Here is a 27730-nt window from a genome sequence, read left to right as displayed (position 1 = left end):
ACTTAAAGACTTGTTTTAAGACTGTTTTTAGGAATTAAATCCATAGGTACTGTTCTGATTTTCTTCTTTTGTCTAGATGAAGCTGAACATAGTTGCAATTCACATCAATTTATTGCATTAAAATATTTCCATTTACTTGTAAACGTATGTCCAATTCCATAGAAAACTTGTTTAAGTTTGGCATGTACTAATTAAAATGTATTACTTTGAAAGTGCCCAGAATTAAAAAACAATTCAAATGTTATGTCTTCCTATCTTTCCTCCACAACCCTATCGTAACAGACAGGAGACATGTGTCTTTTCTAACATAAATGGTTTGTTTCAGTCCACTTTTTTGCCTGTTATGAAAGCAAAGATCGCTGATCTATCAGACCTTTGAAAATGTCAAACCAATATACGCAAATGAAGAACCACATTCATTAAAGATGTAAGAAAGTTGTGGACTCTGTCTTTACCCATTTCCCTCTCTCCTCTCCCTCCCTCTACCGGCTGCTGATCACGGGATGGAGGGATCAGAGAGATGAGTGCAGTCAGGAGGGGTGTAAGTATAAAAGAGTTGGACAGGGGGCAGCACAGGGGGGCACCAGTGTGTGTGGGAGAAAGAGTGGGCAGAAAAGAGAGAACAGATGATATAAGGTACTTATACTTTTATCTTTTTCTTTTTTTTTACTCGACTTTATATCACTGCATTGTTTAAAGACTGACATTATGGCCCACTATAGGGCATGACATGGATGAATTGTTGTTTAATAAATCAGTTCAGAACTTCAGAATTAATGATGAGCATAACAGGGTGAGTTAAATGCGTGTGATTTATTGTCAGGTTCTTTTTGGTATCATAAGAGTTGAGATGACAGATCGATGAAGGAAATATCTGATTTTATTTTGTAAGAACTATGTATGCGATCTGTGTGTGGGTTTACTCTGAGGACATAGTCTGCAAGTTAGACAGTTTGAGGTTGTGAAGTTTGAACAGTCTATAACTTAGATGTTTCTGGAAGGCTGTTATACAACTGCAAGCCTACTACTTAAAAAAAAAACGCTTTATGATTCAGTAATTTTCTCTTCACATGTAATTTATCCAATTTAATTGCAAAATGAATAAATAAATAAATAAAATGTTCAAGATTTTTTTTTTTCTTGTTTTAAGCATCTAATAATATTTTTGTAAGTTTTATGCTTAAAACAAGAAAAATTTCCAGCAGGGTAAGGAAAATATTGAGTTCAAATCATCTTAAAAAATTATTGAATTAATTTTTTAATTCAATATATATTTTGCTTAAAATTTTGCTTATACATTTATCATCTTAAGTTTAGGTACTGTATCTATTCTTGGAAATGAGACAAAAATACTGATTAAGAATTTTTTTTGTATTTTTTTTTTTTTTTTTTGGTAACACTTGTTTTATGATGGTCCACTTTAGACAGACTACTAACTATAAGTAACTTTACAACTACATGTCAACTTATTCTACTAACCCCTAACCCTAAAACTTAACCCTAACCTGATAATCTACTAATAATCTAACGAGTAAATTGACATGTAGTTGGAAAGTCATCTAGTAGAATGTCTAAAGTGGACCATCAAAATAAAGTGTAACCATTTTTTAAATAGTTTGCCAATTTTACAAGTTCTAAAGGCAGCCATGTTAATTAACTTAACTTGCACAATCCGTGTCATTTTACAGGGATATTTCATCCCCCAAAAGTAACTGGCTTACCCTCATTCCTCTCCAAACCTGTATGATTCTCATTCTGTTCAACATGAGCTGTGTTCCATAGAATAAAGAAAGAAATACAGGTGTGTAATGGCAGGAGGTTTAGTAACTGAGAAAAAATTTAATTTTTTTGAGCGAACTATCCTTTAAAGGGTAAATATTCCATAATTTACACACCTTCAAACCATTCTAGGTGTATAGGACTTTCTGCTTTCAGCCAAACAAAATTGTATTAAAAAATATCCTGGCTTTTCCAAGCTTTATAATGGGAGTGAATGGTACCATAGATTTTGAAGTAAAAAAAAAGTGCATCCATCCATGTCAAAAGTAATCTATCCGGCTCCAGAGCGTTCATAAAGGCCTTCTGAAGCGAATCGATGCATTTTTGTAAGAAAAATATCCATATTTATAACTTTATAAACTATAATCACTGGCTTCCGGTAACGTGAGTCTAGTTCTGGCGGAAAAGTGACCTCTGAGCTTAGGTGAGAGTAGACGCCTCTCGCAGTTCAAACAAATAGGACTCGAGCTTCTCCGAACATTCTCTTTAAAAATTCTCGTTTTAGACTTCTAATTCGTGACCGATGTTTCGTTTTGCTCTATCCTCTGCGCTTCCTCGTTCGTCAATACGTCATATGTCGGGTCAGAGGTCACTCTTCCGCCAGAACTCGACTCGCGTATGGCCGTTACCGGAAGCCAGTGATTATAATTTATAATGTTATAAATATGAATATTAAAAAACGCATCGCTTCACTTCAGAAGACCTATATTAACCCCCTGGAGCCGATTACTTTTATGATGGATGGATGCCCTTTTTGGGGCTTCAAAATCTAGGGTACCATTCACTTGCATTATAAAGCTTGGAAGAGCCAGGATATTTAATATAACTCCGATTTTGTTTGGCTGTAAGACATATACATATAAGTCATATACACCTAGTCATATACACCTAGGATGGCTTGAGGGTGAGTAAATTATGAGATCATTTTCATTTTTGGGTGAACTAACCCTTTAAGCATAATACATGCGGGTCCATATTTGTCTTTCCAGGATGTTGAAGAGTGTGTGTTTAGTGCTGATGTGCGTTGTGCTGACGCATGCTCAGTTCCCACGTCAGTGTGTGACACCAGAAGGTCTGCAGAGTGGCACCTGCTGCCCATCACCTACTGGACTGCCCAATGATGAGTGTGGATCCAGTACTGGCAGAGGTCAATGCGTGTCAATTACTGCCGACCGTCACCCGCACGGACCTCAGTATCCTCACGATGGCCGGGATGATAGAGAACGATGGCCACTGCGGTTCTTTAACAGAACCTGCCAATGCAACGGAAACTTCAGTGGATTTAACTGTGGGCAATGCCGACATGGTCTGACAGGGCCAAACTGTGATCAAAGAATCACCGTGGGTGAGGATAAACATCCCATATACGCGCTACACATACAAATATGCACTGCAAATACATACATGTGAATGCTTTGCTTTCTTTCTCACCTGAGTCTGTTTGTGTTCCCAGTGCGACGTAACGTCATGCAGATGTCTACAGATGAGAAAAGAGCTTTTGTGAACGCTTTGGACCAGGCTAAAAGAACCGTCCATCCTGACCTGGTCATCTGCACCCGCCGCTATCAGGAGATTTTCGGGCCTGATCAATTTGAGAACATCACCATCTATAATTACTTTGTCTGGACCCACTACTATTCGGTCAGTAAGACTTACATGGGTCCAGGCCAGCAGAGTTTCGGAGGTGTGGATTTCTCTCACGAAGGACCAGGATTTGTCACTTGGCACCGGTACCACCTGTTGCAACTGGAGAGAGACATGCAGGTGACACAAATCATGATAATGATAATTATACAACAGGAAATTGAATTACAAAACCTATTAAATAATGTCACGTCTTTCCAAAACTGTATGACTTTCTTATTTCATGGAACACAAAAGGAGATATTTCAAGGAATGCACTGGTCTTTCTTTTCCATGAAAATGTAAATGCGTACTGGATCTTTCTCGTGCCCTGTATCTTAAGTTTTCGAAAATCATAGCTATTGGTGAGAAACAGGCACACTTTTAGGAAAATTATGACTTATGATTAATCTATTTATTATACAAAGATATCGTATGACTTCAGAAACTTGGAATAGGGCACAGAAGTTATTTGGCCCACTTTTATGATGGTTTGATATTCTTTTTAAAGCTTGAAAGATCAAGTAGAAAAGTGAGAATAATACATTCTTTAAAATTCATTAAAATGTCATTTGTATTCAGTGGAAAAGTCAGTCATATTGGTTTGGAATGAGATGAAGGTGAGTAATCAAAATAGGTCATTTTGGGGTGAAACTTCCCTTTAGTATGGAAGGCCAGTTATGACTTTCACATCATATGTCATAGAAAATCCAAATGAAGACATAAAACAATACATTACATTAAATTAGAGTATAAATTATAATATAAATTATTGTAATACATTACAATAAGTTATATTATAGATAAAAATTAGTAGAGTTTTTCAAAATTATGACTTTCAATGCTATAATTGTGACTTTTCTGATAATGATGACTTTTATATCATAATTATGAAAAGCCTTTTTTCTTATGTGGCAGAAAAAAAATATTTAAAATTATTTCATCTTTAATCAGTGTTTTTTGTTGTTTTCCAATAAAAATATCTAAATATCCTTAAAACAAATTTTCTTGAGAACTAAAAACTATGTAAGATAATAAGACTTTTTTTCAGTGAATTTATCTTGAATTAAATAATTTTTTCCCTCATTTGTACATTTTGCTTGTTTTAAGCATAAACGTCTAAAGTTTTGTTGGATTTATGCTTTACTCCAGAAAAATCAATTTGGCAAGTCTTATTATCTTGTGCAGTGAGCAGAAATATCAACAATTCCCTATTGATAGAAAAATCAGCTAATGGGACATGTTGGGGATATGCGTGTGTGTATGCAGGACATGCTGGGGGACCCGTCGTTTGCCCTGCCGTACTGGAACTTTGCTATAGGAGGCAACGAGTGTGATATCTGCACTGATGACCTGCTGGGAGCCAGAAGCAGCTTTGACACCAATGGCATCAGTTCCAACTCTGTGTTCTCTCAGTGGAGAGTCATCTGTGAGAGTGTGGAGGAGTATGAGACACTGGGGACCATCTGCAACAGTACGACACACTCGCACAACATACCAGTAACACACACATCACTCAAACACATATACACAGAATTCCGCATAAACACACGTTTAATTGTGTGTCCTCTCCCCGGTGGGAGATCTGTGAGAGTGTGGGGGAGTGTGAGACATTGGAGACCATCTGCAACAGTAAGACACACACACTCATGCATTCCAAGACCTAAGACTGCTCACATGCTGTTTGAACTAATCCTTTGAGGCATTTCGAGAGCTCAGAAGAAAGATCAAACCTTATATGGGCAGAACGATTAGGATCATGTGATAGTATTTGCAAGTATGTGACTCACAATTGCAGACAAACGGAATACTATAATATTCAATCTTATGATGCTTCTTTCTCACAGTCTGCGAGAGCTCATGAAGAGATTTGGCTCATGGGTCAAAGACTAATGACAGATCACAATGGAAAAACTACCAAGCTTCTTTAAAAAAATATTGTTTTATTCATTTTGGTTTTGAAAAATGTTCATACCATTTTCATGAAAACTTTAAACTGAATGACTCTATGATGTCATGAGGTACAACTATCAAGTAAAAATTAATAACACTTTCCTTGAATATATGTGTCAATACATACTACTTATTATTTTCTTTAACAAAGTTTTTAAAAATATTTTTCCAGATAAACAGTTTTTACATTATTTTGTTTTTGGGGAGTTGCACCACATGACATTTTACAGCCTGAACAAATCATGCATTATCATAAAAAGGTTATTTGATATTTAAAAGACTTATTGACCTTGACATACAGTCATGATGGTCTTTTAAGGGTCGTTTTCATTATTATTACTATTATTATTATTACTATTATTCCTTGTTAGTTGTTAGACCATTTGACTGTGTTGGTCACACCACGTGATTTGACTGACAAAAGTTGTTCATATATTAATAAGCAGTTAAGCAGCTTTGTTACCATATTAAAATATTTTTCCTAAGAAAAAAAGTTGTTCCTGTATAAAATTTATATGACACTTAATGAGAAGTTTAATTCGATTTTTTTTATTATTATTATGATATCAGGACAGTTTTTTTTTACTTTATGAAATGGCTCTAAATTAAATATCAAAAATGAATGAAAACATACCCATTATTGAAAAATCGTTTTCAAGTCAGTCTGTGTTTAAATTGCATTTTTAATGTATTTTCTAAACAAATTAATAGATTCTGAAGAAAAAAAATGACCTTCATCAAAATTTATCAGAAGTTCAAAATCCAAATGTACCTTCTCTGCTTTCGTGTGTATTCAGATTCAGAGTCAAGTCCAATCAGAAGAAACCCTGCTGGTAATGTGGCACGACCCATGGTTCAGAGATTACCACAACCACAGGATGTCATTGACTGTCTAGAGCTGAACACTTTCGACACCCCACCGTATTACTCAACTTCTTCTCAGAGCTTCAGGAACACTATTGAGGGTATGATCCACACACAGCTGCAGACAACAGTATTTCTAAAATAAATATGTTTGGAGCGACCACAGACAAAGAGACTAGCATACCAAACAAACAACCCACCACCTGCATAAACTCTTTGCAGCCTTTTGGAGAAATGAGGAGACTTTTAATTTGTGTTCTGTTGTGTCACTAGGTTACAGCGCTCCTCAGGGAAACTATGACCCAGTAGTGAGGAGTCTGCACAACCTGGCTCATTTGTTTCTAAATGGCACAGGTGGACAGACTCACCTGTCACCAAACGACCCCATCTTTGTCCTGCTTCACACGTTCACTGATGCCATTTTTGATGAATGGCTTCAGCGGCACACTGCTGGTAAAACACACACACACACACACATACATAGGCCTACATAACATACAGGACATACATAACTAATCAAAAAGAATTTCATGTTTCAGCTGCATCCTAACCAGTGTTCACTGTGCTTTTGCAGCAGGAACAGTGGCCTATCCTGAGGAAAATGCTCCAATTGGTCACAACAGAGAGTTCAACATGGTCCCTTTCTGGCCACCAATCAGAAATGCTGAAATGTTTGTCACCGCCCCAGACAACCTGGGCTACACCTATGAGGTTCAGTGGCCAAGTAAGTGACTGGTGATAGCATACACAGCAACAAAAAAAACAATGCATAATAAACCCATAAACCATGTGAACTTTCATTTCTGGAAAGCTTTATTAGTATAACTTTAAGTGTATAAGTTAGGTTACTTAAAGGAATAGTTCACCCGAAAAAAGAAAATAATTGTCATCATTTGCTCGCATCATTTTTTTTTTTTTTTTTGCATAAAACATATGACAGCATATGACAATTTTCTAGTTCACCATATTAAGACACAAATTAATATTAGCAGTTTGATTGCTCTTTTTTTACTGAAGAAAAGTAAGATTAATATACAATTACTTTACACAAAGTCAGACTGTTCAGCACCATGGCCGAACGCATTGGTTTTAGGTCAGGCTGACAAAAGGAACACAGAAAAAGTCATATGACCCAACATACTCAGAAGAGACTTAACTATTATATTAATAACAGTATTGGTTAAAACATATATTTCTCATGCCTCCTACAAGAGACTAAGTATCTTGTGGTGAACTGTTTAAGGGATAATATTTAAGCCATTTTAAAAGTAAAATCATTGGGAAGTCACTGATTTGCTGTGCACAGTCCATTAGGCGAAAGAAATGTTCACCAGTCGGGTCACCCACACAGTTAAGAGTTATACCAAGCACACAAACAATATTCATTTATAGTACTGTACATATAAGATAACTAAAAAAGACATTAAAGGAATAGTTCAATTTACTCATCCTCAAGCCATCCTAGGAGTATGTCTTCTTTCAGCCGAACGCAATCGGAGTAATATTAATATCCTGGCTCTTCCCAGGAATGGCATTGAATAGTGCCCGAGTTTTTGAAGCTCCAAAAAGCGCATCCATTTATCATAAAAGTAGTCCAGAGGGTTAATTAATCCGTAAGTGCATATGAAGTGTGCCATTTGGGACAGGGCCAATAGACACCTCTTGCAAAAGCCACGTAACTCTTATGAACGAGCGCATTTGCCGTAAGCCAGTGATTATAGTTTTAAAGTTTTAAATATGGATATTAACAGGATATAAGAGCCAGGATATAACTCCGATTGTGTTCAGCTGAAAGAAGAAAGTCATATACACCTAAGATGGCTTAAGGGGGAGTAAATAATGGGATAATTTAAATTTTTGGGTGAACTATTCCTTTAATACTCATTACAACAGTTCAAACAACATGCATCATAGCGTGATTTTGTCAACACAATCTCATGGAAATTCATAACTATTTTACGTTTTGCTGAATTGGTGGCTAAATTGAATGAATTTGTGCAATCTTGTTTATATGATTTGGTAGGCTACAACCTGCTTATGTCCCACTGATGGTTAGGTTTAGAGGTGGACCTTCATGCTTACTTTTTTCCCATAAATCGTACATTTTTGTACAAATCACATCATATGAATTCATACTAAATCACCACCTTGTAAAATCTGACCCTGGACGCCAAAACCAGTCACATGGGTCATTTTTTATTATTATTGATATTTATACATCATCTGAAAGCATCTTTCCATTGATGTATGGTTTGTTAGGATAGGACAATATTTGGCCGAGATACAACTATTGAAAATCTGGAATCTGAGGGTGCAAAAAATTTAAACATTGAGAAAATCGCAAATGAAAAGTTGTCCATTTATGTTTGTGATTGTGCTGCATTCACTCACAAAATAAATATTTGATATATTTACGGTAGGAAATTTACAAAATATCTTCATGGAACATGATCTTTACTTAATATCCTAATGATTTTTGGCATAAAAGAAAAATAGACAATTTTGACCTATACAATGTATTGTTGGCTTTTGCCACAAATATACCCGTGATTTGTGACTGGTTTTGTGATCCAGGGTCACAAATACGCTTTCTCATGAGATCGGGCTGGATATTGTAGGAATCACAGTAAAGAGAGTACTCATTCAAAGTCAATGGGATCTCTTGGGGTCCTAATGGAGACCCAATTTTGAGGGAAGACCCGATTTGTCACGACACCAGTTTAAAGGCCGTTAGCAAACCAACATGAGAGCAATGGCAGCCGCCACACTTGTACAATTAAAAAATGCAGTTCATCTTTATACATTTGTGGTGAAAGTGACCAAGTTAGTGCACACACATTAGGACACACACTGCAAACAGTACATATAGATCCATATAACCCCAAAATTTCTCTCTTTCTCCCTCCCCAGCTCGGCCATACACTATTTCAGAGATCATCACCATAGCGATTGTAGCCGTAGTGCTTGTTGTGGCTGTGATGGGAGGAGTCATCGGGTGTGCTGTTCGGGCACGCTCTTACCGCTCAGCTGAGGGCCTGGAGCCGTTGCTAGGGGAACAGTTCAGGCGATACTCAGAGGACCAGCGCCATGGTTCTCAGTCTGTGGTGTGACTGAGGAACTAAAAACACACACATCTTAAACACATTTATTATTGCACTGTGCATCCACCCTGTACTGGAGGAGTTTGAGTGATGAATCATTAGCATTCAAAAGCATTGTAAAATTTTTGTGGACACAGGTGCTAAATTTATGACTATTATCATATTTTTCATGTCCAGCGAGACATTGAAAATACTGTCATATGTGCCCTTGTTTAATGTGTCACCTTGAGTTTATACAGTGCTTATGAATGCCCTTTGAACACATATTGTACAGTGTGACCTCTTTTATATTACTCTGATAAAAGTGAAAAAAAAAAATAAAATTCATTTCAAGTTTAATTTTTGTGTACTTTCAGCGCAGACGATTCTGCAGCAAGAACCAACTTTCAAAGAGTGCCAACATTACATAAGTAAATAAGTACATAAGTAGTCCTAAGTAAATTTTATATACACGGTACGTAAATTATTTTTCCAAGAAAATAACTCCTCCAAGTTACCATAAATATAAAATTCCTGATAATATCCCTATACACAGACCCAAACTATGGTTCGTGTGATACCATAATAGTGTCGTGATTACTAATCATAATCAATCATAACAAAAGTGCAAATGTCCAGAATAAAACGCATCTTGTGGTAATATAAAATGGGATGACAATTTTTGCAATTTTGGAGCAATACATATTGTAATTTTCATTCAAAAATTAAAATAATAATAATTAAAAACTACCATAAATGTTATGTGTAAGTGATTTGTATTCTGTATGGTGGCTTATGTTTAAGAGGAGCGTTTTTATTTGCTTGAAGCTTGATTATATCCACAGTGAAACATGATTGTGATCAAAATGAAAACATTTGAAATGACAACTACCCTTGTGGCAACTATTAACATTTGATTTTCTGATGATATTTAAAGGGCAATCAATCATGAAACATTCATACCACTTCACCTTATGTCACCCAATTTACAAAGAAAAAAAACATTAAATAAAGTATGTTTCCTCATGGCTGACCTTGCACATATTTATACCACTGGGGAGTGGCAATAATAACCAATTCAGCAAGCCATTTCATGCCAAGCATGACACTTACTTAGTAGCTTCTCGAGACAAAGAAAAAGGAACAACCTCGTTGCACTTAATGGCCATGTTAAGAAAAACCTAACAGTTTCAGCCATATTACAATAACACAGGTGCTCAGATGCCATTTCATCTGGTCCCTCTGCACTGCTGCCCCCTAGTGGTACAAATAGTACTGCATGTTTGAATCTTAAAGGGATAGTTCGCCTAAAAATGAAAATTCTGTCATTAATTACTCACCCTAATGTCGTTCCAGACCTGTAAGACTTCCGTTCATCTTCGGAACACAAATGAAGATCTTTTTGATGAAATCTGAGAGCTTTCTGTTGACAGCTATGCAACAGCCACTTTGACGCTTCAAAAAGCTCATAGAGATCGTAAAACTAGTCTATATGAATTGAGCGGTTTAGTCTGAATTTTCTAAAGAGACACGATCGCTTTATATGATGAACAGATTTAATTCAGGCTTTTATTCACATTTTTGGAACTACATGAGGGTGAGTAAATGACAGAATTTTCATTTTTTTGGGGTGAACTATCCCTTTAAATTGCATATTAGTTCATAGGCGCTTAATCCTTTTCTAGGGCAAACGTCTTACAAAGTTCAGTTCCTTCCAAACCTAATCAAACACACCTGAACCAACTAATTAAGATCTTCAGGAACCGGATCAGATAATGCATGTGAGCTGTTTTAAATGAAAGCAACGTGCACTGACATATCTTCAAATATGTCAGTGCCATTGTTTTGTCTCATGCACACCAGTAATGTTTTTTTGCCTAAGGCACATTTATAAAAGCTACTTAAATGTCCTAATTGAACTAAGACCTAATCCTGGCTTAATCTAAGTCCTGTTTGTGAAACCAGGCAATTAAGTGTTGGAACCAAACTTTGCAGGAATGTAGCTCTTCAGTAACAGGATTGGGCATCCCTGCTTTAGCTAAAACCATTTGGTACACTTGAGGACATTGTTTAAAAACATTACAGTACATTTTAAAAACAGAAATAAAACAGTAAAGTTTAAAAATTTGTAAAATTGCTAATAATTTTAGTGAAATCATTTTGTTTTAATAATGGAGGGCAAAGAATGCATGTAGGAAAGGCAAGCACAGATCATACTCCTCTTTTTGAAAATGCTTTATTAAACTACCTCTATAAATACAACAATGCCAAAAAGCCTTAAACAAACAATGCAAGAAAGAAAACGGTTAGATCTTAAAAAAAGGAAAGATAAGAATATTTTGGCAATAGCATTCTACATTATCTAAATGTCCTCAGCCGAGGACACCATGTCTTGTTCATTTGTTTTTTAGTAACAAAAAACAAGTCTAAAAAAAAGGAACAGAAAAAAAAAAAAAAAAAACGCTACACATGTAGTGTTTTATGAAATGGTCGCAAAAGAAAGCATGTTTTGCCAATGAATGCATTATCAATTTGGGCCAGTATTGACACCATACTGGCAACTTATTGCCACTTTTATATATCCACACATGCACACATTCGCATTAGTTTAATTGCATTGAACACTTTGGCAATAAGGAAAAGTTTTTGTTGTTGTTAAACTCTCTAAAGCACGTACAATGAGATGGAAAAGTCGTCTTAAAATATATTATAGCATTTCCTCTTACTTCATACACAAAAACAATGTACTGTATATATTAAATATCCTGGCTGCTTCGCTCATAATAAAAGATTAGATAACAGACTACTGGGGATAGTTCACTTTTCTCAAACACACACTGGCATGCCATTACCGAAAGATATTGTCCTCGATGATGGCAGCAGTGTGCAAAAATGTGTCTCTAGCTTACGTGATGTGAACTGCATGGATTGTCGTTCTTTGTTTGGTTGTATATTGTGAAGTTATCCCCGTCTAAAAAGAAAAACAGGCTATACTTAATAAAACATCAACTCTGTTAGAACATGGAAGCATAATACAACATAAAGCAGCACTCTAACACTCAGAGCCCCCATAGACACAACAGTACAAAACAAAAAGAACTTGACTTTCTGAAAGAAAATAGGAGAGAAGAGGCACCGTGGTATTACAAACAGTGTTTAAGAGGTCACTTGACAGACAGCAGTCTGAATAAAGGCACGTGACATACGCAGTCCTACAGAAGGCATAGTGGTGGCATACAACATTCTTCAAGAGGACATTGATATTACATACAGCAGTCATTGAAAAGGCAATGAGGATATTAACAGGTTCTCTGAGCTCCCTGGTTTCAGTTTGGTCCAGTTCATTCCAGTTCTAGGAGTATCGCAATACCCCTAAAAAAACAAAAGTGCCTGCTCAAACACATATTATAAAGCACATACAGTACATACACAAGAACTTCTAAACCCCCAAAAATGTTTAAGTGCACCTCAGAACAGTCATCTTTACTAGCACATACCGTACTACAGTAGCTACACAATATGGAGTGTGATCTACAAAAATGCAGGGTTAAAACTATTAAAGAAAACAAACTATAAAACTCTATGGCCTGTCAGCTGTGTCTACACGCATCTATGGGAGGAATTATGATCGGGAGAATCATGCCATTAACCTGATTTTATCCTGCAACTCAAGACCGTTAATAAACATCATCAACATATTTGGTTCAGCAGTAAATGTACTTCAGGTACAGTTTGTATTAATGGCACATAAGCGGATATAAGGGAGCCTGTGTTCTCCTAATGATGCACAGGACTGGATGCTGCATGGGAATCACAGTAGTGGTCTGAAAAAATAAGGGCTGCTCACAGTTGGTCATCAACTATTAACTAAAACACAACCAGCACAAGTAAGCAGAACTAAAGGCCCATTTTCACCAAGGACGATAACTATAATGATTACAAAATGGATGGAGTTTTAAAAAAAATTCTACATTTAAAAGAATAGCAGTCCATTCCACAACACAAAGGAAGGTTTTTTTCCCAGCTGATGAAAACATTGACAGCCAATCAGAATCCATCCTTCTTTAAAGAGCTTGAGCACTTAAAGTGGCAGACGACATAATTGCGCAGAATAAACAGAACGATATTGTGCGTTGTTGTGGACGCCAATATAGTTATTGTTCTTGGTGTGAACGGACCTTAAGTCATCATAAATGGTGCTGTATCCTCAACCCAGTTACTTTTTTGTCAGTCCAGTTTGTGCTTTTAAAACATTTTAAAGGCATAGTTAAAATGAAAATGAAAATTCTGAAAATCATTGCAAATCATTTACTCACCCTCATGTCTTTCCAAACATGTACCAAAAAGTTTTTGGTTCCCACTGACTTCCATTGCATGAAAAAAACCAAAAAACACTGGCAGACGCTTTTATCCAAAGCGACTTGCACTGCATTCAATCTGCATCCATTTATTCATGGATTCCAGGAAATCGAACCCATAACCTTGGCATTGCTAGCGTCACACTCTACAGTTTTAGACAGGAATGCTGTATTTCTCAAAATATCTTCTCTTATGTTCCATAGAAAAAGAGAAAGTCATACAGTGTTGGAATGACATGAAGGTGAATAAATGATGACAGAATTTTCATTTTTGGGTGATCTGTTCCTTTAACAGAGAACAAATGTTATCCAGCATAGATTCATTTTTCATTTTCCAGCTTGCTTTTCCTTGAACACTCAAACTTATTTTGCCTCTGAGAAGGAAAACAGTGTTTGTCTATCTTCCAGTTCAGAAAAGGAAAAAAATAACCTCTAGACCATAAAAACAACATCTGAAAAGTTTTCAAGCCAACTAAATAGTACAAACTTAAAATAATCTAAATATAAAAATGCATAAGCAATAAACAGTAAAGGAGGAAAAATGAATGCAGGACTCGCGTGCAGAAAACCCAGTGGACGGAAGATTCCGACATCTTCAAAACATTTCGCAAATATATGTTATACTCAAAATACAGCATTTTCATGAAACACTTTAAATCTTCTACTTCTGTGGTTGTTGAAGTTTCTGCTCAGCAGGTTTTTTGTTCATTTACAGTTTTTTTTGTCAATTTCGTTTTTCTTCACAAAACAAAAGTAAATGCACTAAAGCATAGAGAGGCATTAAATACACTCTTTTTAAAGTCCACTAATACTACAACGCTCCTTCGGTATTCTTGTGGCCGTGGACGCAGAGGAGTGGTATTAGGATTGTGCGATTGTGCGATGACATAACCGCAACGATTCTTAGCTGGAGTGTGTGGGGAAGATATGTCAGTTGATATGTCGGTAGGTGTGCTTCTGCAAGTCTTAAATGCTCGGTTTTGAATTTCTTCATATGAACATATCACTCGGAGTCAGTCCGCCGCTGTACTGGTGATCAACTAATAAACAACACCTTTGCAGAATGATAAAATATGCAAATGATCATGTTGTCATTCATTCAGTCGTGTGATGGCTTTGGAAATCAGCAAGTGTGGTCAAGTCCTTTAAGAAGTCGAACTGACAGACTGATTCCTATTGGTCTAAAGGGAAAGTGGGTAAGGATCTGGTCACATTGCAGGGGTTTGAGTCCACAACATATAACACAAATGTCTACCTATCCTAGTTAGCTAATCAGTAGCATATAAAAGTGGTTTTGGTCTAGGTCATACGTCTGGATTAATAAATGTGGGCCAGAGGGTCTGATGAGGCTGTGAGTGAATTTAGCAGAAATCTACATCCTTGCTGCCAGCGTTAACGTGTACACAAATCTAAAGGCTTCCAGGGAGCTTCACACGAGTCATACGGTGTTAGTTTTGTTGTGAGTATGTCAGTTTCGCTCTGCGTGGTTCAGTTAACCAGCAGACTTCATAGATGCAGCGTAAATGTCTGATGGCCTGTGGTGATGTGGTGTGTATAATTGTAAGTCGTTGTGATTGATGCTGCGGGTATCTCAGTAGGTCTGGTATATATCATGGATGGGCATCTGGAAGGTGGCAGTGGCAGGGAAGGCCTGAGGCATGTACCCAGCGTACCCTCCATAGGTTGCGGCGGCCATCGCAGCGTTCTTCTGCAGCGCTGCCAGCGTGGCAGTGTTGGCGTGGGTGGCGAAAGGCATGTACCCAGCCCCATACAGACTGGCAGCTGTAGCCGGGATCCTCTGGACATTATGAGCCATAGCATAGATGGGAGTTATAGGTCGCCCCTATGAGATAGAGAGAGAGATCGATTGTTAACTCTTTCCCAGCCGGCCTTTACTGAAAAAGTTGCCAGTCAGCGTCAACATTTTTGATAATTTTTACAAAAATCTTGTGTACAATATATCAAAAGAAAGAACAAAGCCGCTGCTCTACATCAACAACAAAATTTGATTCTTGCTTTTATTCTTTTTTATCAACACTTGAATTTGGGTAAAGTTCATTAAAAAAAAACATTTAGTACAAAAGAAGTGAAAATCATGTTTTCGTCAACGCTTCGTCTGGATCAGATTCAGAACCATGATCAAAGCATAGATCTAGTAGATTGAGTCCATCGACACCCCAAAGCTTCCATAGACATATACTTCTTTGTGGGTTTGACATTTTTCTCAGTAAATGTTTAAATGTTTGATGATCATGTTAGCTTACAATGTGTGTAAGAAACTTCTATCCGCTCCTTCTGGGTTACGAGGATCTCCACTTGGTTTTTGGATCCGGAGATGCTATACTATTTCAGAAGATGCATAATATTGCCCCCTACAGAATAACAGTGAAAACACGGATTGCCGGAAAAACTCGTCAATTTCGGGGGAAACGTTGTGTTATGATGGAAAATCTCATCAATGGTGGGGAAAAAGTTAAGGTGCGGTTACATTTACAATTGGTTGGAGGAATTTTGCAGACAAAATCCAGTAATTCCAATAGGAATCTGCATGATTGGGAGTTTTGTGTGGGGGTGAAAAAGTCTTGCCACATGCTTTACACAGAGTCCTAACTAGATGCGATAAAGCAACAATAAATAAAGACTATAATCTGAGTTTTAGACAATGAGCAAAATTTGCACATTAACAGTCTTATTAAATTTCTTATATGTTTGCTTGCATATCATGAATGTATGAGCACAAGATCCATACAGATTTTCATACAGATGTGAAGGCAATAAATTGCATTTTTACTGGACATTGTGTATTTTTGATCTGTATTGTCATTATTTTTCTGATATTTTACAAATTCCATTTTCTTTACTTTAGACTTATACTAGTCTTTTAACATAATGGTGAATTCTTGCATTACCGGCTCTAACATTTTATGCTTGTCTGGGTTCATATTTTAAGAATTAGCGTCCCTTTAATTAATGAGTTGGAACTTTAATTGAACAGGGAGTTAAATTGGAATTTCAATAGGAATTAAAGTAAGTAGAGTATAAAGGCCTTTAAAACCTTCAAAATTAAAACCTTATTTTGCTTTCAGACAAGGCTTTCAAAGTTCTTTTGACAAGAGACTTCGTTTTCTAGTTAAAAATGATCACACTTTATGTTGATGGTCCCTTTTGAACATTCTGTTGACTAAGTAGCTTTGTAACTACATGTCAATTAATCTCTCTGATTAGAGTATTAGTAGACTGTCTGCTTAATATCTGCTAACTCTTTATTGTGATGCTCCCCTAACAGACATTCTACTGACTTTAAGTAACTTTGAAAGTACAGTACATGTCAGCTTATTCTAACCCTAATACTCGACTAACACTCTAATGAGAGTAAGTAGACATGTAGGTGCAACGTTTCTTATTGTCAACAGAATTGTGTTAAAGGGACCATCAAAATAAACCAAAACCAAAAAGGTCACTTAATGCAGTTACATCAATTTCTTTGAATTACAGGTCATTTTAATTCTACTTCCTATAATTAAAATTCTTATTGTGCAATTTAAATTCAAGTCTTATGAAAGCAAGTATCAGAGGAATCTTGAAGTGCGAGAAAACACTAACGCTCCAGGCATAATCACGTTCCACATAGTTGTACAATAAACATCAAATATGTTTTCATTGGCTGTTAATGTGCCATGTAGCACAGCATTTTCACTTTAGATGTGGACATACAAATATGCTCATGGTATTAGAGCTATCTAAGTGTTATAATAACTGTGAAATGTCCCATCTGGTGAGGTGCAGGTCAGTACCTGGAAAGGGGGTGGTGTGGAGACCGCAGGCATGACCGCTGCACTGGCCGAGGCAGCTGTGGGATCATGCTGGAGGGCCAAAGGGTTTATCAGGTGCTCCACTGGGTGCATCTTTCCTTCCTCCATTAACTTATTTGCTGGAGCAGCAGAAAACACAGTAGGGTACTGGGCACCAAGTCCTGGAAGAGCCACTACGCACACACACGTTCAATTAGAACAATGACAAAAAATATGGAGAATTTATGGTTTAAATTATTAAATCACAATGTAACATATGTAAAAATGCAGGTAAGTGAAAGAAAAGTCAGAAAGTGCAAGAATGATAAAGGGTAAATGCAGGAAAAAGACTGAGACTTGCACAACCTGTCCTCATTTACAACAAGTGTATGACTCAGCTTAAGATTAGCGATAAAAAAACACACCCACACGCAGCCACGTACACATTGTCTTTCACACACACACACACACATTGTTTCCATGCACAAAAACTCTTTTCATTCCCCAAGTTAATTCATACTTAGGATCAGTAGGTTTAGTTGACGTCACAATACTCCAGTCAGGAGTTTACTGATCTCAGATCAGAATTCTGCAGGATCAGTTAATTTCGACAGAGCAGCTGATTAGTAAGAAAATAAAGAACCTTGAACTCAATGGCCAAACAAATAAACTCAAATACTCTCAAAGTATTTTTATTGATGGCTTAGTTCTCTGGACTGTTTGATCCTATTGTCCTTAATAAATGTCTTTTCAAATGACTGTACGTTGATTTTATCAGGAGGTAATGGTATATAACATTTTGAGAGTTTTTGTGCATTGTTTGAACATTGTGTATATAATTGAAAAAAGTGAAGCTTTTAAGCAATAAAAAAAAATCAAAAGCCTGCTTACTAGGGTAAGCAGTGACAGCCATGGCAGCTGTCATAATAAAAGGAAGTTGGTGTTCCTCTCCAGACCAGTAGGGGCAGTAATGTGTCATTTTGTTGAATAACTCCAATTTAATTGATTGTGATTTTTTTTAAGCGTAAGAGTTGAATGTGAAACTTACTGGTGGCTCAATTTCAGTAATAACATTTCTAAATAATCCATAAACCTTTTTTCTAAATGAAAACAGTTTATAGATTCTGTTTCCAGATCGTTTTAGATTCTGCCTCCACTGGATGGACAGGAGCACAACTAGAGTTAAATTCTGCATGTATGTGGTTTAATTTCACACTGACTTGTGCCAGGCTTCATGCCCACTTGGTTCACAGCTGTCAGCTCTAGATTGGGCATGATCTCGTAAGGTTTGTCCATCAATTTGGGTTTTCCTTCATGGTAGCGGCTGTATATGCCTCGGCCAGCTGAATAGCCACCAAGGTATGAGCCGCGGGGCCCTGGGCCCCTATTACCGGCCCCAGCACGACCACGACCTCTTACAGTACCTGCTTGAGATACAAATGAAAGGAGGTGCTGTTCAGCTACAGAGCCACAAGGAGGCACATACCTATATAAAATTACTGGTAACCCCAGTGCTTAAGGTTGAGCAGACATTTAAAATAAAGTAATTAGCTTTCTATTCAGATTCTATATATTTGCTAAAAGGTTTGCTCGCATGGGGTGACTTCATGATCAAGATATGGGTGCGGCTACACATAGGTGTAGATTAGGCACTATCACTTTTCAGCATTCTAATTCAAATTGCTGTCAGTGTGAACACCTCTTTGTAATCTCCTTCTGTTCTTTGAGATGGGAGAGGTGCATGAGTAAAGTTGAAATGAAAAGTAAAGATAAAGTTTTGTTTTCATATAATCAGATGATGGATGAGCAAATATGTCTCGGATTGAATATGCAATCACAATTCTCAATTGCTACCCAACCCAAAACCACAAGCATTTATAATTGATGATTATGGGTTAGGAAATGTAATAATACCAGATTCCCATGATCATTAGTTTCAGTATCATACTTATTGTGGATCTCAGCTCTTCAGCCCAAAACAATCTCAAAGTGCATGCCATCTAGTGGCCATACTAAATATGTGATTAGCAACAAACAGGACAGAGCTTTTTGTTTGGAAAATTGTCTTTCAAAGCAGTCGTTCTCAACTGGTTTTGTTTCTGGATTTTACATTGGATGTAAAATAGCAGTTACAGTACCAAACTTGTTTATCGTAGAAAAGTAAACAAATTTCCTTATATCACCATGAACTAATACGCAACATTATTAACATGACAATCTCTTGGAAGTCAATAACTGACAGCTCAAAATACATTTTTGTCAAACCAAACCATTTTTATCTTCATTACATTTAAGTTGAAATGTGAGTACTGTATTGAGTCAAAACACACTTGATAAAAGCATAATGTTCCACTTTTAAATGTACATAAGTGTCAAATATGGCTTGGTAGCTCAGAACGATGGACAGAAATATATATAATTCTCTTAGAAATGTAATTGAGTAAGCAAATGTAATCGCTGTCACAAATTCCCCCCAAAATATGTAATTAAGTATAATTATTTAAGTACTTTACAACCCTGAATGCAATCTGTTTTTTTGTTTTTTGCTTTATTTACCTTGCGTAGTTCATGGGTTTTGATTTTTATGGTTTCTAGCATTGTTTTTCTCCAACCGGTTGAGAACCACTATTTTAAAGGATGAGACTTATGAAAGCTCTGGGTTAAAGGGGCCATTATTTTCAAATTCATTGTAATGCATCCCCTACATTTGTTTGTACAGATCAACTCTGGTTACTTGTGTGAATATGGACTGTTATGCAAGAGAGAGTTGGAAAACAATCTAGTTTCCCAAATATATTCAATAGCATGACACATAAGGTCGTCAAGAAAAAGCAATTGTTAGCAATGTTTTCAGTTAATTTTGATTTCATCAAATGGTATTGCATTTGTTGAGTTCATAAAGTTATTGATCTTAGAGAATAAAGAGAGAGAATGCGTTCTCCAACCTTTGATGAAGTAGTCTCGGTTTGGTCCAATGAGTGTGCTGTATGGATAGCCGTAATAGGCGAGTGTATATGGATCACACTGATACACAATGCTTTGTTGGGTGTTGTCGGGAGTTGTCGCAGGCGCTGTTCCCTTCGATGCTTTCTGATAGCGAGTGTACTGCTCCTTATCCACAGGCTTGGCCAGGGTCACTTCGATACGGGATCCTTCGATCTCTGTGCCGTTCAGGTTGTCCATTGCAACCACAGCATCTTCTCGACTGGCGAAGTGAACAAAGGCGTAGTCTCGGATTTTTTTGACACGTTCCACACAGCCAGGGTTGTACTGGCCAAAGGTTTGGCGTAGAGTCTCCTCACTGGTCTCTATCATCAGGTTCCGCACATACAGAATTTTCACTGTTTCCATGACGTCCTCGTCAACGTCAATCTCAGGTTCTGCCCAGTCAACTGCAATCTGGTGACCCCACAGCTGGATACACACACATAGAGAAACCGAACAACATATACACACAAATAAGTAAGGCAGGAGTACTCACTAAATGTCATAGAAAGATTGAATGAATAGTTTGCCCCCAAATTTCTGCCATTATTTATTTATCCTCATGTCCAAACCCCTATGCTGTTATATCCCCCTAACCAAAAGGAACACACTTTTAAAAGATCGACACACATCTATTTTCCAGTGCAACAACAGAATATCTGTAAAGCTTCAAAAAGCACAGCATGATAAAAGCACCATAAGAGCAGTAGATATGACTTGTGAGTAAAGTCTTCTGAAGCCATGTGATGAACAAAGCAAAACTATAGCCACTAATAAAAATCTCTTCTACTAAAACACTGTGACCAAATCACTGAATCCAGTCAGTGAACTCAGAATCGGATCAGTCCTATTTGTTATGTACGATTTTTTTTTGATGGATTTGACTGAGTCTAAACTCAATGACTCATTGATTCGGTCTTAAGTTAACAGCTCACTGGGTAAGAAAATTATTAGTGAAAAATAAATCAAATGTATCATATGGCTTCAGAAGATGTAGAATAGAGCACACGAGTCATATGGAATACTTTTATAATGCTTTATGTCTTGTTTTAGAGCTTAGCAGATGTGGTCTATGACTTTTGTTGTATGGAAAACAGTTGATAAATTCCTTTGATCCCAATGGAAAATGGTGTTAACCTGAATTCGTCCTGGCATGAGCTTTCTTCTGGCCATAGCAGCAGCCCGGTGAGACTCATACTCTACAAAGGCAAAGCCACGATTCTTCATCTTATCCGCAGCACTCGCGTACACGATCACATCCAGCACCCCCTCTGTCACCTTGGAAACTTCCTCCAGGATCTCCTCACGTTTCTTGGTTTTTGGGATTCCGCCAATGAAGAGGCGGCAGTTATCTACACTACAGCACACACCTAGCAACCTTCCTGGACGAATTTCGAAGTTATTGAGATCACGAACCGCTCGCTTGGCCTCATGCTTCTGCGTGTACATGACGAATGCGTAACCACGGTTCTTCCCATCAAAGTCCATCATAAGGCGCATCTCGTAGATCCGTCCAACAGTCTCAAATACTGGCACCAGCTCGTCTTCGTAAACGTCACGTGGGATTTTACCTACAAAGATTTCACAGCCACGTGGGGGCGAGGTACCTTGCCAGCCAGGTGGTGGGCCGTATTTGCGCTGTCCGTTTTCTTGCACCATTCCGTAGCCTGACCGCTCCATCAAGGCCACAAGTGCAGCTTCATTTGGGGCCCCGGCCACTCCTTCTGGGACAGAGCAGTGATGCTGTGGATGCCCAGAGGAGGCTTTAGAAGAGGAGGGAGGGCTAGGGTTACTCATGGCAACGGCAGAGGCGGAGTCTTCTGCTGTCATTCTGAAATAAGCATCCAATCAGGATTGGAGTCTAAAAAGAGATGGAAAATTCATCCGGTTAGTGTATTTTGTACTGAAAACAAACAATGACCATCACTAAATAATTAGCTTATTAATCCATAAACAATACAATTTCAATAACTTTTAATTTAAGTAGATGTTTATATTAACACTGGAATCCCAGTGCCTGATATTAATTAGGGATGTACCAATATTAAAATTATGGTCAATAAATATTTCCATGTTATGGCTGATATATAGCCAGTATTAAAATTGAAATGTTTTTGACTAAAAACATTATTTTATTATATTATTTTAAATGCTACTGGTGGATGATGTACCATATGAACATTTTATATCAATTTGATATTAATTTTGAGATTTGCCATTGCATTTAACAACATTCTTATAAACTATGAATGTTTTTTAAGATTAACTTCAAGTGAGCATTAGATGATGGCAAAGGTAACAGAAGGAAATAAGCATCTATAAGTAAATATCAAATATCACTCAATAAATTAAAGAAAATCTCTCATGAATATATTTGATTAATTATTACTGTACAAATTACTGTAAAATATTACTGTAATTATTACTGTAAAAAAATATTTTAGATAGATAAGTTACTTCGATAAGTTATGTGGTTCAGATAACATAATATTTTGAGTTTCTATTGATTAAACCAATCTCCATTGTATTAACTCAAATTTTCAGTTTCAATGAACTAAAAATTTTAAAGGCAACCAGGTTACTTACTTTTTTAAGTTAAACCAATAATATTTTTTTACAGTGTATAAGTCCTATTTTCTTTATAAAACACACACACATACACACATAAAACGTAAATCCTCTTCTACACATAAAGCTGCCTAATAAACCTCACTAAGCCGCATCTACATTCTTCAGCATGGAATAAATCTCCAGAATGTCCAAATCCTACAGTCCAAAATTTTCCATAAGCAGAACGCAGACGCATGGAAGTAAACTACAAAATCTCAGACAAAGAAATTGTGTTTGATATAAAGAAACTACGTTTTTGTTTTTTTTGGGAAATTAGTATGTTTCTTGCATAATAAAACATTATATACTGTATATTCAATCACACTGTTTAGCTGTTAGTTGGCTCTGGTTAGCCGGACCTTGATGCCGCTTCAAGGGTAAGGTAGTTAGGTTGCTTAGCAATGAAACCATGGTTACACACGCAGAGCACGCTGACCCACACACTGCTTATCCGCACACAACTAAGTTCACACAGCACACAAATGCAAGCAAACACAACTTAGAGGACATTAAGCAACAACAAAGGTGTAAAGGTTATTAATTAGTCATTTACTCCAGGAATAAAGTTCAAATAAATTAACAATTACAACACGCACCGTGCTTAAGTTGGTACCTGGTGTTTTCATGATGAGTTCAAGAGGCTCGCTGAAGGAGCATGTGACTGTGACTGTGAGGTTGGAATAACAGACAACTCAGCAGTACTAAACCAAAGCTCTCACACACACATCCACAAACACTTCCTCATTCACATGCTTACACACACATATACTGAAAATCAGAACATGTGAGGCTCAAGGCTAAGCTGAAACAGGAAGAAAAGCAGACTGACTAATCAAAAGCCAAGAGGACCAGGAAGACCAACCAATAACAGATATTTAAATAATACATCTGTAGATGTAGCGTTTCAGTGATCACTTTAAATGAGGAGACAGCAACACCAAGAGAGAGTCCAACAGCTATTATAGCCTGAAATTTAAGGGTTGGTTTTATTAAACTTAAATAATAGTACAAAAAACATGTCAAGAATATGAACAATAAAAAAAATGCAAATTCTGCAGGACAAATAAAAAAATAAATCCATAAAATATACTGCCTCTAAATGAACAACTGGTTGTCAGTTTGTATTAAATTGGGGATAGACTGCATGGTGGAAGTGGGGTCAATGGAAGTGTGCAAATGACAATGAAAGACGATTCAGCAGAAATCAGGAGGAAGGAGAGGTCAAGCGAGAGAAGAAAAAAAATGGATTTCTGCCAGACACTGAACAAGTAAAGAAAGAAAAAATGCATAAAAAATGTGACAAAAATATGCCAGTAAATATGGCAAAAATAGTGTGATAAAAAAGCTATTAATTATGCCCCCCTGAGCGCAGTTACAGGCAACGTTTTAAAGGCTATTCAAAAACGCTGATCTCAAGACACTTTTTAAAAAAAAGTTTAACTGGTTTTAACTTGATACCCCGTTTTAAAAACCTGTTCATGAGTGAGACTCTACAAAAGATAAGAGACACAAGTGAAACTTTTCCAAAGACGTCAGTCGCACAAAACATTGGAAAAGCAGTGCAGAATGCGAAACTCTAACAGAAAGCAGGCAGCACAGAATGAGTTCCCAGCTAGAACAGGGAATGTTCTCAGAACGTTATGAACAAACGTTCTTCCAGCAACGTTAACAGAATGTTCTCTCAAAGTTATCAAGTCTTTAATAACTTTCTCAAAACATTAGCACAAAATCATTATGTATACATCATTCATGGAACGTTATTCTCTGAAACATTTTAGTTGGATGTTCATCTAACTTTTTTTAAACGTTATAATTCCTAGTTTGAGATGATTTAGAGAACATTCCTAAAGAAACATTCAACAAATTGAACATTCCCTTAATTAATGTTCTCAATAATGTTCACAAAACCAAGAAAAAAAAAAAACCTTGACATTTTGATTGTTCAGAGAACATGCAGACATATTTTTTTCCTAACTTGATAAGAATGTTAGCAAAACGTTCTTAGATTTTTTTTTTTTGCTGGGAAATTCATATTTGATACGCTTATGTTCTCATGAAAACTGGGCTGTTTTTACCTTGACACACTATCTTAATAACACGGCGCTTATGCATCAGCTTGACTGCAAAATGGAGTGCAGTTATAGGCTTTTCATTTGGGGCTTTACTCAGCAAATAGGGGATATAGGGGCAAGTTGTCACACTTTTTAGGTCTATATTTTAAAGTCAATTTCTGTATATGTACATACCTTAAAGTCTTGATAATATATTTAAATTTTTATAAATGTTTTAAACATTTACAATATAGCCCAGGATGAAAAAAAAGAGATACAGTTCATATAGGTGTGTTGTTGTCCCAATAGCAGTTCACCTTGACACACTACAGTATATGGGTTATCAATTCTGTACTTAAAACAGTAGAGCATGGCACTAACAATGGCAAGGTCTTGGGTTCGATTGCCCTGGAAGCCATAACATTTTTGCTTTTGATAATAATGTCTGCTGAAAACAAAATGTACAATAAAACCTTTCATTAAACAGTATATCATTTTAAGGTAAATCACTAGGGACAACAAAAGACACGAAGAAGCATCTTTTAGGCCCTAATGTGTTTCTGGAAGTGAGACTTTGTGGATGTTTCCTTGTTCCGTACAGATGTACTGAAAACAGCAGGAAGTGAGAATCAGTGGCAAAAGAGAGAAAATGAACGATTGAGGGGGTAGAAAAAGATTACTCATTTTCCAGCCATCATTAGGTCTCCATATCTCATTGTACCTGCCTGGCAATGGTTGACCTTTATATGTGCGTGTGCGTGTGTGTGTGTGTGTGTGTGCGCACACTTGGTGCAAGGAAACCTGAGGCAGCAGCAGGTGGATGATTAACCAACACAAATCACTAGCTGCACACACAGACAAAACGAATTTACACACACATACAGTGTGCCCTTATTTTAACAAGACATACGGCCCTTTCACACACCCGGCAAGTGTTTTTTGCTAGTTTCAGCCCGACGCAGTTATCATTTTCATGTCCTGCGCCACGTTGTTTAAATAGCAAATGCATTTGCGCTCATCTGTTCGCCCATGGGCGTGCTGGTCTGAAAACGAGGTGTGTTCGGGCGCATTGTTGGCGCGTTGCTATTTTGAGGCAACTGAAATAGACTGCGCCAATTTTACAGTAATATGTGCCTATAGGCGGGTCCACAACGCGCGTACACTCTGCTTATTACACACACATGGATGCCACAGCAGCTCACAAACATGCCAAATCTTAAAAATAAAATGATCACAATGTAAAAGATTAATATTGTGTACATAAAGTTATGGTGAAATCCGGCTTGTCCCGTCGATGGTCTGCTCGCGCGCTTTAACCTCGCGCACAAGCAGATCCGTTTGCGCTCTGGAGACGCGTTCAGTCTTTCCGCTTGCAAATTCTGCCATTTAAATAGCAATCCACCATGGTGCGAGCGCAACTGGCTTTTAAAGGGAATGGGAGATGAGACTCTAATTGTTTTATTGTATGTTACGCCCAAAACACACCCATTACTCATTAAGAGAGACAACCCTTTAAGACCATGCACCGGGCACACCGACCATTTTTCCCTTCGTTAAACTAGCAAAAGTGTATTCAGACACGCCCTAAGTGCACTTGCGCCGTGCGCTTTAGACAATGCGCTTAGATCGTTAAAATAGAGCCCATAGACTAATTATCATAATATTTTTAAAACTTTAAATCTTCTCTACCATTTTTCTAACAAAACAAAACCAGTAACACTTTACAGTAAGTTTCTATTTTTTAACATTATTTAACTTCATTAGTTACCATGAACTAACAATGGAAATACACCTAAAGCATATATTTTATCTTGGTTAACTTGAATATTTACTAATATATTTTTAAAATCGAAATATTATTGAATGGACCTGAGCTTACATAAGCTAACTTGCATGTGAATTAACAAGCATTAACAAACATCAATGAATACTGTAAAAACATATTGTTCATTGTTATGTAATGTTAGTAAATGCATGAATTAAGGTTAACTAATGGAATCTACTGAAAAGTGTTGCCACACAAACTACGTTTGAGAATGAGCTAATGGTGTAATATGCTTGATTTTAAAATTCAAATACGCCATCATTTCCTTCAAGTGTGTTTTCATTTTGATTCAAATATATGTAATTTAAGCTTATAAAGTTCTTAAATAAATGGCTTGTTACTAAATAACAAATGATAGAAACACCAAATGATGGCTAAGCGTGTTAATGAAGAAGGGCCATTCTTGGAAAGTGTGAGGGTTTGTGTGTGTGATCACAAGATAATGGTTTGTTATTATCTAAGATACTGATTGACAGAAATATCTGATCTTTGACTTCTTTAACACACAGGACAATACTTGACAATCAGCACAAATAAACTCACGCACACAGGTACACAGGAACACACACAAGGCTTGTGTGTGCACTGCAGACAGATCAATTAGTATCTCTTGGGTGAAACTCCTTCGATCTCAGTGAAAGAAAAGTGTGAAATGTAGAAGGGTAGAACAATACACATGCTGGCCTCCCAGAGAAAGAAAACTGTACTGATAGCAAACAAACACACACACACACACACACACACACACACACCTGCTGAACAGAGTTGGGTCACTGTGGCTTGGAAAATGGATGTGACAACACTGACATTT

The 27730-nt window shown here is 37.0% G+C and overlaps 2 protein-coding genes across 10 annotated transcripts in view; one reads left to right on the top strand and one right to left on the bottom strand.

Annotated features, from left to right (window-relative positions):
• The first annotated feature begins 453 nt into the window (after window positions 1–453).
• tyrp1b (tyrosinase-related protein 1b) lies at window positions 454–9659 on the top strand. 3 transcript variants are annotated; one of them, XM_084107089.1, is made up of 9 exons: window positions 576–636; window positions 1689–1801; window positions 2769–3124; window positions 3233–3543; window positions 4672–4876; window positions 6153–6320; window positions 6493–6672; window positions 6794–6943; window positions 9130–9659. In XM_084107089.1, exons 3-9 carry the CDS (start codon window positions 2770–2772, stop codon window positions 9327–9329), a joined length of 1569 nt encoding a protein of 522 aa, XP_083963215.1. In that variant the 5' UTR covers window positions 576–636; window positions 1689–1801; window position 2769; the 3' UTR covers window positions 9330–9659. The 3 variants fall into 3 exon arrangements, with proteins under 3 accessions (XP_083963213.1, XP_083963215.1, XP_083963214.1); XM_084107087.1 differs by lacking the exon at window positions 1689–1801 and having other exon boundaries at window positions 454–636; XM_084107088.1 differs by lacking the exon at window positions 1689–1801 and having other exon boundaries at window positions 576–793.
• A 1860-nt stretch (window positions 9660–11519) lies between these two features.
• The window catches only part of rbm47 (RNA binding motif protein 47), a 28392-nt gene continuing 12181 nt past the window's right edge, over window positions 11520–27730 (bottom strand). For 2 of the 7 annotated variants that reach the window (XM_084100128.1, XM_084100127.1), the window contains 5 exons: window positions 21571–22294; window positions 20394–20862; window positions 18669–18875; window positions 17452–17642; window positions 11520–15500 (listed from right to left, as the gene is read on the bottom strand). In XM_084100128.1, the coding sequence (XP_083956254.1) occupies window positions 15249–15500; window positions 17452–17642; window positions 18669–18875; window positions 20394–20862; window positions 21571–22263 (1812 nt within the window). In that variant the 5' untranslated portion in view covers window positions 22264–22294 and the 3' untranslated portion in view covers window positions 11520–15248. Of the gene's footprint in view, window positions 15501–17451; window positions 17643–18668; window positions 18876–20393; window positions 20863–21570; window positions 22295–23639; window positions 23744–27730 lie in introns of those variants that run through there. The other 5 variants (XM_084100132.1, XM_084100133.1, XM_084100129.1 and 2 more) reach the window with 4 other exon arrangements.

Source organism: Abramis brama, assembly GCF_963993115.1.
Source record: "Abramis brama genome assembly, chromosome: 2".
NCBI classification, from domain to species: domain Eukaryota; kingdom Metazoa; phylum Chordata; class Actinopteri; order Cypriniformes; family Leuciscidae; genus Abramis; species Abramis brama.
This window is presented reverse-complemented; position numbering and strand designations above follow the sequence as displayed.